This window comes from Galendromus occidentalis, unplaced genomic scaffold (assembly GCF_000255335.2).
Source record: "Galendromus occidentalis unplaced genomic scaffold, Mocc_1.1 scf7180000075860, whole genome shotgun sequence".
In the NCBI taxonomy this organism is placed as follows: domain Eukaryota; kingdom Metazoa; phylum Arthropoda; class Arachnida; order Mesostigmata; family Phytoseiidae; genus Galendromus; species Galendromus occidentalis.
The window spans coordinates 297,364-309,071 of NW_003803850.1; the positions used below are offsets into that span (position 1 = coordinate 297,364).

The 11,708-nt window shown below is 52.0% G+C and overlaps 1 protein-coding gene across 1 annotated transcript; it reads right to left on the reverse strand.

Annotated features, from left to right (window-relative positions):
- Nucleotides 1-2,374: 2,374 nt before the first annotated feature.
- Nucleotides 2,375-3,223, reverse strand: LOC108865010 (palmitoyltransferase ZDHHC20). Its single transcript, XM_018641615.1, has one exon. It carries the CDS (start codon nucleotides 3,221-3,223, stop codon nucleotides 2,375-2,377), a length of 849 nt encoding a protein of 282 aa, XP_018497131.1.
- Nucleotides 3,224-11,708: the final 8,485 nt, after the last annotated feature.

Consider the following 11,708-nt stretch of genomic DNA (forward strand, 5'->3'; position numbering starts at 1 on the left):
GGGTCTTGCCGTCCGTTAGTTTGCTCGGTCGCTCAGACGATGCCAGTTCGCTGACTGACTGACTGACCGGCGGGCGAGCGGGTGAGCGGCGGCTTGCTCTCAATACAAATGCAGTTACGCTGCTCCCTTCTCCTCGACGGGCTACATATATGATCTGAGGGAGTCTCCCCGAATCGGAGGATTTTTCTTGCTGTTCCCGACTCTCCGATTCTCTCCTGATCGAATCAAACGCCCAATGCTTTGACAGAGCGGTAGAGTGATCGGCAATTTTCTCGTGTAGCCCCACCGAATACCGAAGCGATATAACGAGCGGAGCTGAGGATCCCATTGTACCTCCGTCAGATCAGTGATTTTGAGTCGATTCCTCGCTCTTGCCAACATGCAGCATTTTTCAAACGCCTTCGGGTGAGGGTACGGTGGGGTATTCCCCCATGAAATTGGAGCCGTGGCGAGGAATTCGGTCTCAATGTTCGAGCCCGTACAGGATCTGGGTTCTCTCGATCGTCGCGCGAAAAAAAAATTATGTCGGTGCTTGTGAAGCTCGTGGTTACCTTTGCGGAAATGTCCAGAAACGGTAATAACGTCCTCGCACGTGATTTGGTTGGCTGATAGGAGAGTGAACAGTGAAGTGAACATTAGTCGTAGATGATTGCGGCGCCCGTTTCTGACGAGGTGAAGGCTGGAGATCCCGGCTCGATGTTACGCTCGATTTGATTTTGTTCAGGTCCGAGATCCCAGTCCAAACGGGAACCCCTCTGACCTCGGAATCACATCCCGGCAGTGTGCTCAATTCCGTGACCTGCGCTATTTGGACTATCAGATGTACTTTCCGCTTGGCACGTGTTGTGCGGAACCAAAGGAAGGCTGGCGAGCCGCAACTCATTAAAATCTGTCCTGATTATTATGGATACCCGCGCTACGATTCGCCAATGGTTTGTGTATGCGTGTGGCCGGTTCGACGACTCCGCTCAACCCGCCGACATCGTAGCAAACCTTGCAAGCAGGATGTGAGAATGCGGAAGAGAGACCGAGGGCACGGAAATAATGGGGAGGTAATTGCTCAAAATTAAAGCACGCCGACGCGGAACCGGCCGTGCAGGAGCTCGCGTCCAATTTTCAATTTAGTGGGAACGCTTTTTCCGCAGACACTGCACTTTGTCGTTGAACGGACCATATACTTCTCACGCGTGCGATGCTTCCTCTACAGCGAAGTCTCGACTTCTATACTCGGTGGCCCCTCGGCTTTCCCCAACGATTCTCTCTGCGGTATTCCCGGTGAACCGGTGAGCGCCCTTCTTGACGCCTCCTCAATGTCGATTCTGTCATGGTGCGATCCCATCGAGTTTTCTTGCGAATTCCCCCGGACCGCCTGAATCGTCTCCTAGCCACACGGAATTCTTCTTCCGAAGTTTTCCCTCAACTCCTTACCGCCTTACCATTGCTCACAGCAGGCTCCGGACTCCGGATAGGGTAAATCCACAGTGTCCTCTTGCTTGACTAACTCTCTTTCCAGCACTCACATCAGTGGGAAGCGTGACGGCGATAGTCTATAGTTTCCGGATTTTCTCAAAAAAGAAACGCATAAGGCAGCCACTTGAAGAATAGCCGGAACCGGCAGCGCAGAAGCTCCCGGGAACGTGTACTCCCATCTATCCGACCAGCAGCCACTCCTCCATCCGGACAGAGCGGTAGTCCTTCTTCGCCGTGTTTGTCTTTCTCAATTTTCAATTTGTCTTGCCTACAGACCGAGTTCTGTGAGACGATCAACATCCCCCCGATCTCCTTCTACTGTACGTGGGGGGTTTTCACCGAGCTGCTCGGCTACGTCACGGATAATAGAGAGTTCCCGTCGAACGACTCATCTTGGTTCGGATGGTCCTTCGCTGAGCGGAGTCCGACTTCGCACAGAACACTCCGTCTCCCTTGTCGTCTCCTGAAGGAGGGAAGCAATTCCGTTCCGAGTTGTCAATTTCCATTCACAGCGGGGAAGTCTCTATTTTTCCCTCTCGACAGGTGGATACCGAGCTCGGCCAGTCTTCTGCTTTTGTCTCGACTCCCTCAGTATTCAACACTACACCGTATACCGCGATGCTTCCCTCCGCCGCGGTACCGCCTCTAGCATTTGTCAAGACCAAAGAGCCATAGCTATTCATCTACGATCTACGACTCCGGCCGTATTGCCGACTGGCTGCTCTACGACGAATTGCGCCGTGACTCGCAATGCACACCAGCTTGCATACCTCTCACCGAATCGGAGAAAGCGGCTCCGGTGCTCCTCCGAACAAATGTCGCTCCCAACGAAGAATCAGATACGAACCGGGAAACTTGGAGCTTGATGGCGGATTTATTCACATTCGATACGTCTTGAGATTATTCAGTGACATAGTTCGACGTGGCGGCACAATCGCTGGAGGTATTTACAAAGGCTCGGAGGGAGTGGGCTAATTTTTGGAAACGTCTCACCGCCCGGAATCGTGGGAACAAGCAAGAGCCTCAGGAATCCGTAAGTTCCGAACGTTTTCCGAAGGTTCTCGAGGGGTCTCTCGCAACGAAGAGATTCTCTCCAGTGCGAGGGCTCGTCGGGCTTCATGTTCAGCGCCAGGTAGAGGAGATTGATGACGAAATAAAATGTCACAACCAAGAAAACGAAAAAGGTCATCGCGAGGTAATACGTCACCAACGCATGCGAGAGGTGGCTCATGTCCAAAGCTCCGAAATCATTACACAACGTCAACAGGACGTAAGCCTGATTAAAAGCGAAGTAGAGCTGGAACTGAAAGAAAGCAACGACGTTCGCCTGACCGATGCACGAGTTGAAAATTGTCGAATGCGTGAAGTGCTGTTGAACGCAGGTGTCACACGTAAAACAGTGAGCTGTATTCCCGTCGATGACATCATGACACCATCTGCAGAAATAGAGGCGTTCTCCAGCGGCGATCTTGCGTCTCTTTTTCGATGGAATCAAGATGCAAACCGCCGGTAGTCCATACAGGAGCGTTGTCAGTTGGAAGCCAAATAGCAGCTTGTGATTCCGGAATTCTGGGTTGACACCTTCTCTTGACAGCACGAGATAGCAAAATTTCTCCCCGTACGCGTAGAAGGATATGATAATCCAGAGCACGAGCAAATAAAGAGGAGCATAATCGAATCCGTATCGACAGGTGAGTCTGCGGAAGAAACGTGCGGGACACCTCAATGAGACCGGTATCCTCGCGGCCCCCATATCAGATTTCCAGCACCGAGGACAAAGCGTACAGCCCCTCGCTTTCTATGGCGGACCGGTACTTCGTCGATCTTGATGGTTAATTTGGAAGGATGTGGAAGGATGGCTCCTGTTCTTTCCGCGGCCAAATATTTGAATTCGGATGTGGAGCTCCTCTACAATCTCGAGTCAATTCAGGGTGAACCTGGGTTCGACACGGGTCATCAGGCTATGAGAATCTCTTTAAGTTTCATCGGAAGTTGATCGATTTCGATCTTAGAATTTTCGTCTTTTGCATGAGACGACGAAAAAGAGCAGAAGCCCCCATCTCCCCGTGTTTACAAATAGTAGTTTGTAGAAGAAGCGGACCGTCGACAATGCTGAAACCCGCGGGCGACCGATAAGCTGCGTTCTCGATGCGCGTGAACAGCGCATCCAATTCAGATATACCAGAAAAGACCCGCGGAACCCCAGAAGCTCCAGAGCGGAAACCCCAGCTGTTCCTCTCCGACTCGTCCGACGTGACTGGTTGAGCTCGTTCCTCTCGGGCTTCTGATTTCTTTCTCGCCAACAGAAATCTCGGAGCGGGTCTAAACGAAATTTAAGCAGAACATGCCGATTTCACAACATTGTAGTGCCCTCCTGTCTCTGAATCGCTCCACCAATCTTCTTCGAGGGTTTCTCCGACATACGAGCCTCTCGTCGAGTCAACCAGAGAGCTCTCTTCGAGAGGACCCCATGCTGACAACGCGCGTCCGCCCAAGCGGAAAGGCCGAAGATGATGATTCCTCGCTCTTGCCCTCGTTTCTTCTTTCCTCTCGTCTTGCCCCCTCCCTCCGAAACGACGACCTCAAACCAGGCGTATCCGGAGTCGATCGGGGAAATTAGAGCCGAAATTTTTCTCTGTTCGCCTTTGCCGGATTGTTCTTCCTATCTCCGGAGGATGTCCACTGTTTTCTTCCGATGAGACTCTCACTGGTCTCGAAGAGCTGCGTATATCTCTAATTTCGCCCATCATTGCTAGTTTTTCTCGAATCGATAGAGTCGGGCGCCAAACACCATGTTTTAGTCCACGTCGCTGACATCAGCTCCGTGGCGATTCGGGACCTCGGGCCTACGATTCTGAGTTCCAGCGATTCCTCACCCGGAACGGCGCGCGGCGCGGCGGAGGGATCGCTGTTAGAAATCTCGGCCAGAGCTGCCCTGGGAGAATCCGCCAGCGGAGCGGGGGCTCTCACCGCGACATGGGAGAAGTCCAAGAAGTTTCGCAAACGACCGAACTCCCTCTAATACCCTACAGCCAGCTGTCGTTTGAACTCCGATCCTTTTCCTCGCGATTTTCCTTTTTCTTCATCGCAAAGGACTCTTAGAGCTCTCGGTTTCTTCGCTGTCTCGCGTTGCCCCAAACAAAACTCAACTCAAAGCGAGCTGCAACGTCGATTTATTATGCAGCCATCCAGCTTCAATACTCGTATGAAGGTCTACTCGCGAAAAATCCGACTCCTTAGCTCCGAACGTTCCCTCTTCTTCTTCATTTCTCCGAGCAGCCCCTTCTGTCTCACGCGATGTAGGGCTCGATGCGGGCTTCCTCCGAGCGTTCGGCGGTATTTGTTTTGCGCGGCTCTTCCGTCTTTTTCTGCACCCACACCTATCCGTGGTTCTATTTCGTTCCTAGGCTGAGACGATTCCCAGAGGAACTCGCTGGATATTCGAAAGGGAGACACGGGGACGGTGCCGGGGATGAGACGAAGGCGAAACTTTTTGAGTGAAAAACTGAACCCTCAGAAGATATGTTGCACTGGTCCCGCCTCGTCCGATGTTCGAGAATCGACTGCATATTCTACCAATTTCCGACAGGAGAGTCCGACACGGTCCGTTTCGACATTATATCTCTAGTCACTTCAGACGACGACGACTGTGTCTCGGAAACGATCGACTTGATCGAAAAGAACTTATGATTCTCTCGAAGCCCACCTCAGCAAGAGCTGTTGACAGGAAGAGACGTCGCAAGGCTTGCGCTAGAGCCGACCGAGTCGGCGATCAGCACGGAGTCAATCCGCTGCTCGAACGAATTGGAAAACTAAATTAGGCCGCTTGAAGTTTGTGCTCTCACAGCAAGGCAGGAATAGCCGGAGCCTCTCCAACGTAGTGGTATAGGTTTTCCGAAAGTAGAAAAGGGGAACTCTCTCAAGGACAGGGAAAGGCACGGCAGCGAGTGTGGATCGAACACGATGTTTGCTTAGCTAGTTTCTCTGGGCCGGAATCGGAATGTAGAAATATCGCACCGACGGCTGTAACTTGTGATGAGAGGCGACCATGCCGCAGCTCAAATATTTGCTTCGGATACCTTTCCCATCTACACCAAGTATTCCATGTTCCGTGTTGACTCACAGTTGTTATTCCCCTGCCATCCTTGTGGGAGCCTCCTCGAGACGAAGATACGAGAACGGGAAGAGGAAGTTATACCTTGTGTCTCTCTGTCCATACTGAAGAAACATCCCGAATCAGACCGACGGAGACGGGCGTTCCCATTGGCTGGGAATGCTGAATAATTCTCGGAATTACGACTTTCTCGGCATTAGCTCGAGCTATTCTTCCCTCAGGGAGGACTTCGACGCAATGACAATAACTGAATCCTTGATTAGTGCACCTGAAATGCGATTTGCCTCGTAGATGGAGAACGCGCTCCCACGCTACCCCCCAGCGCGATACGCAGTTGACCCGCTCTTATTTTATTTTCTCCTTTCCAGAGCCCATACGGCAGGTCCATGGTGGAGGAGAGGGGGAATCGAGGACTGGACGGGCAAGTCCACAGCGATTTGTAACTAGGCCGCATCTGAACAAGGCCCGCACCGTTGATGCTGATGAAGAGTCAGCTGCGGTCCATTATAAAACGGCACGAGAGGGAAAAGTTAGCCTCCGCGATTTTGCATCGCAAAGTTTGTCACGACACGGTCTCCAGCCGAGGGCAAGCCCACGGTCACAATGAGAGCCGATGGCTCCCAACGCTCGACGTTGGAGATCACCGAATGGATCCGGCTCGCCTATATCTGAAGATGCGAAGCAGAGCTGCGATTCTTTATCATGCGTGTATACAAAGCCGCGTCTAGTCGGTCCCAAGGTTTTTGTAATCGAATTCGGAATGACTGCGGTGTCGACACCGCTGTGCATAAATCGCCCAGAGGGAGATTCTTCGATTGGAGCATTCGTTCGTTCGCTCACGAAGGCCACTCCAAGTGAATGTGGAGCGACGCGAAGCTCCGAGGACGGAAGAATCGGTACCCGGGGGAAGAGAGCGAATGAGACCGTCGCGGGGGCAGCCCAGGATCTGGACCGTCTTCTTCCCATTCGTACGTCGGAAATACCTTATCATAGAGGGAGCATCACCCCGGGGCTTATTTCTCTGATTGTGAAGACGATAAGAAGGCCGTAATTAGATGATTCGTCGCTCCCTGCCGGTGCGTCGCCCCCCGTCTGTCCAACCATGCGACCGACTCTTAGCGAAGCGCTCTCCGAGCTGTTGTGCCGCTGTCGAACATTGTCATTCGCCGCCTCTCAGACGGCGAGCTCATATATTTGTCATGGAGACACAAAAACGCCCTCGTTTTAGGTGGGGTGTCTGTCGTCTATTAGGAGGGGAGTCCGTTGGTAATCTCGTACCACAAAAAATAGACCGAAGGAACAACCGACCAATGGAATCTCGGGGTAAAAATCAACCAGATTACCCCGCACATCGAGAGAAAGAAATACCCGGCTGTCCGCCTCGCAGAGAGGGATCGAGAGGTACTATATTCGGGCCGGAGAAGCCACGCCACGGGTCAGGGCGAGAGGCGCGGTATAACAATCCGTCAGGAGCTGCAGAAATCGCTGCGTGATTAGACCCAGCACGGTCTTGGCTGTACGGAACAATGAAAAGGACGATTTGCTATCACGGTATAAAATTCGCGCCTGATACTCAAGACCATGATGTTCGAATTGTCATCGCGGGTTTGACTTGGCTCCTATGTTCCCAAAATCTGTCCTAGTCAGATCTCGCTTTGTACTCCCCGACGGAGGCGATGCCCCTATCGCTCAAACCCCAGAATCTCTTCTTACTCGAGTGCTCCAGACTCCAGAGTACTTCACCCCCAACGAAGCGTACGCTTTTGCGGAGAATTGAATCAGCAAGCGCACCATTCCGATGGGGATAGTTAGCAACTCACCTATCGTGATGTCCATCGAAGAATTCCGCATGCTCGCACCGAGCGATTCCACTGAAGGAAAATTGATCCGGGGTGAGGTGCGCCTCCCGTCGAGGAGCGCTACAGCGCCGGTGCGCCGCGCGGATGCATTCAAAACTCGCGCCAGAGCTGCGTCGTCTGCTCTTGACGATTCGAGGCAACGGGGTGGCGGTTGCTTCGTCGAGCAACAAATATTCGATAGAAGAGTTCAAAATAAAGGACTCTTCAAGCTTCAAATAAGCGGTGTTCGAATTGAATGTGATTTTCCGCGGTTGCGCCAGGTTGTGTGGCAGTCTGTGGCGTGACTCTGTGGGTGAATATTGACTTACTGGCTAGGCGGGACTCGATAACGTATGTATGATCTACAACCGCTCGAACAGTCGGGCTCAACGACTTTGTTCCATCTCTTCGGGAGCACTGCCAATCATGGACAGTCTCCGTGTCAGAGTAGTGGCAGCTCTTCTCCTTCAATATTTCTGCACCTCTGAAAGCCAGGCGTTGTTTGTGGAGAAACTTCATTCCGTAAACGCATGCGAGACGTTGTAACGATCGACGACTCGCTTCTTTGGGAAGTCCTCCACATTCTCCACCGATAAGATCGCGAATTCAGCACCACCTGATCGCACCTACTGAGTTTCTTGCTTCTACTCGTGCTGACTTGTGACGGGGTCGAGTTCGAACACCCTTTGATGCGTGAGAGTTCGGGCGTGATTTCGATTCTGAGGAGAAAGCGGGCTCATCTGGGAGGCGCGAACAATGAACTTTCCGGACCCTGCAATAATCTCAATGTTTTACGTTCTCTCCAGGGATCGCTCCTCGAGGCGAAGTCATGAGCCTGGCAAGAAAGGCTCGCTTGAAGCATCCTGGTCGCCTCAGAAGAAATTTCCAATATGTGCGTGGATATCAGCTGGCAGAGTTATTCTTCTCCTCTCTTCTCCGAAACTGGCTTGCAATGCATCGCTGAGGCTAAGTCAGTGAGGTCGTACCTCACCTAGTTGCTGAATTGCTCGTGCTCGGCTTCCTCGGGAGCTTAATAGAGCCGAGTTTCAGATTCCTCAAGCGAATAATTTTCTTTTTGCCGCATTCAATAATTCCTTACTTATCAGTGTCTTTATTTTCCTCATCCTATCATTATCATCTCATTCATCCGACTACGATTGTCTGAGACGACGTACTCTAGCTATCTTAAGGTGCACTAGATTGATTGTAAGCACGCATTGATCGAGGCCTGCAAATTGTTAAGTAGCTCTGTGTTCGACAGGTTCCCCCTAGAGGGCGGTGCGTATCGCCTCGGTGTCGAGGCCTCGCGGCTCGAGCCGAACGATATAGGAGGTTGAATGAAGAACTCATCAGAGAGAACGCTGCCTTGCGAGCTGCAGAAAAATCTAACCGAGAATTCTCGGTTATGTTCGATCGCTTCCTATTGAAAATGGGTCAAAGTGAGTTCGGTCAATCCCTCTCGAAAATCGGAGACCTTAAGTCTCGATTGAGTAGGGACCGGTGCAAACTATCATGATGTCCTCCTTAAAGAGAGCCTGCATGAACTGGAGACACATTTTCAGGGGGGAGGGGGCTTCGTACTCGTGGGCATGGAGGCGAACCTCCCCGTTCTTTTTATGCCTCGAGGGATCTGGGACTTCTGGGGAATATGAATCGGGATAGCTTATTATCGTCTGAGAACCTCGGGACAGACTTCGATTTTCATTCCTTCAGGCATACCTTTTGTACAAGGAATGAAGAAGCACTTAGAGCTCGCCTACGATAACTTGGGACAAATCGAAACTATGATGGATTGTTTCACGGATGCCAACAGTCTCCGTAAATTTCTAGTGGGGGAAGAAAGCTTCATGTTTGAACCCGTTCAGGTGAGGAAAATCGGACATGCATTTTTCCCATTCAACTTCATTTGTTTGGATGAGCCGGTGTCATTCTGATAATTGCGATAAGCCAATGAGCAGTCGAAGAGTCGTGATTAAGGGACGTGCGTGGTAAAAGCAGAACGAGATCAGGGATCCGCCGCGGAGTCCCGTGGTCAAACAAGCTCCCCCCAGAGAGCATCATCGTTTCGATGACGAAGGCGATATCGAGACGATCATGGAGCAGAATAGCGAGGATGCAGAAAACATAACGATGAACTGTTCGCCACGTGCGGGATCCACTTTCACGAGACCAACGTCTCCGTCTTTGGGAACTTCGACCGTCACGCAGCGTCGGAGCAGTCGGCGTAGTTCGATTGGCATACCTCGACCGGTGCCCGAGCGTGCCCAGAACAGGGTAAGTCGGACGATTGACCACACTTTGCCCCCAGATGCTCCCCTTGAACTGCACAGGGGAATTAGACCAAGCCGTAGCCTTCTTCCATGCGGCGTCAATCAATGTCCCTAAACGAATTGGGAGGCGGGGGCATCCGAATCTTGGGATCTTGTTAGGTTGACCGCTGCGAAAGCCCCCGATATGGAAGAATCGCTTCTCCCGAGGTTCTGTCCTCAATTTAGCATCATTCCCTCAGTTGACTTCCGAAATCCCGGTTAACCAGCAGCCCACGAACTCATCGAAGAGCTCGGAGGAAGATTCCTTTGAGCGTCGAAGCGAGTTGAGACAGCGAAGGTCGTCAAACCTCTTCCCTAGATCTTCGACGAAACGGACAACTTACGTCAAGATGCCGGAACCACCGCAGATCATTGGTTAGTTTATTCTTATGCAACTCCACCTTCGAATCCATTCCACAGCGGGGGCGCCCGATCGGGGGGACCGTTCAAGGCACCTAACTGCCACGCGAAGTCAGCTCGTGAGCAGTTTTTCGCGAAGCTCCGCCCTCATGCAGATGGGTGAATTTCATTCCGAATTGTGTTTCAGTTTCGGAGGCAAGCTCGTGTCGAATGTCCTCGACGATGGAAGTCGAGACTTCACAGAATGGGAACCCCGACAATAATGAAAACACCGACGGCTTCACTCTGACGGTATGACAATGATTGTTATCATCTGGCGAGGGTAGTAAAAGGCAAGAAGGAAGGCAAGTGGAACTTCTCCTTCTCTAGGTCTGCGACGAAGCCGGAGAGCCGCCCTTGACGTGGTGCGAGATGACGAGAGACGAAACAGAACGTTTGCCGCAGGCAGAATTGGCGCAAAACGCTGAGAGGAGCCCGACCGCGGTCAATGTGGCTCAAATTTGGGCAAATGCAGACAATCTACGTCCACAGGGGAGGTGAGCTCCAATCGTGTCTCGATCCCATTCGGGTGATCATACTCGTTCTCAAAGAGAGGGAGAGAGCAGTTTTTTGACGAGTAAATTCTCATAGGATCGCACCTAGCGCCGATGTTTATGAGACATTCCGAGGGACTGAATCCGCGCTGGCAGACACGGGTTCAGCGGATAATACAGAGCTGGACCCGTTGATGACGACGCGTTTCCCATCTCCAGTTTTGTGTGAAAAGAACTCCGACCTCCCGACAAGTACACCTGCGCTCAACAAGGTATGCCGCCGACTTTGTTATTCCTTCCAGGTGCGCTTCCATTCAAGAACTCTCTCGAGCAAGTTCGCCCCTGTTCCATAATTCCGGTCGAGTAGCTGTCCTCTGAACGATTTCTCGCTCTGCGTCCGAAACATGAGCGATGCCGTGTCTTCCCATGAGTGCTCTGGGCTTCCGACTCGAGTCGGAGACTCCGGAGAGACGAAGTAGGAATTGTCAGGGATAGCTCCTATTCGGGTATATGTATTACAGATTCAAAGGCAAGTGACCCCACCGGGAGTTTCAATCATAGTTGCCGAAACGCCCACAATGTCCACACCGGACACGGAACCGACGGTGGTCAACCGTATCGATTGTCGTCGAAGAAAACCGATTCTGGCAAATGGGAGAGCGTCGTCCTCGCAGTTTTCCGCCGCCATGCGCAGGAGTGTGCGGTTCAGTACCGCGCCCGATGACTCTGAGACTTTGGATGCTTTGGCGATACCGAAGCCACCGGTCGTCAAAGCTGCTGTTAGTTCCCCTCTTGTGAAGCGAGTCAGGCCGAAAAACACGATGAACCGTCAAGCGAGGATTGTAGGAGCTGAGCGGAACGTCGAGGAAGAGGTGAGTAGCTGGCGCCAGGGGGAAGAATTTGCGAGACCTAGTCTGAATGTTCTCTTTCGCGAAAAGCAGCATTCGCCCTCCAGGCTCATGCTGAGTTCCCGCTTGAATTATTGTCAATGCTTCGACGCCACCGGCCTGTTTTCCGTCGGATCCGTAGTTTTTCCTCTCTCTTCGGGGAAGAGAATCCTCTCATTCGAACCAGAGATCTTCGA

Excerpts from the sequence above, each read along its gene's own strand:
- LOC108865010 (XM_018641615.1), bottom strand. The coding sequence starts at position 3,223 with ATGGGGGCCGCGAGGATACCGGTCTCATTGAGGTGTCCCGCACGTTTC.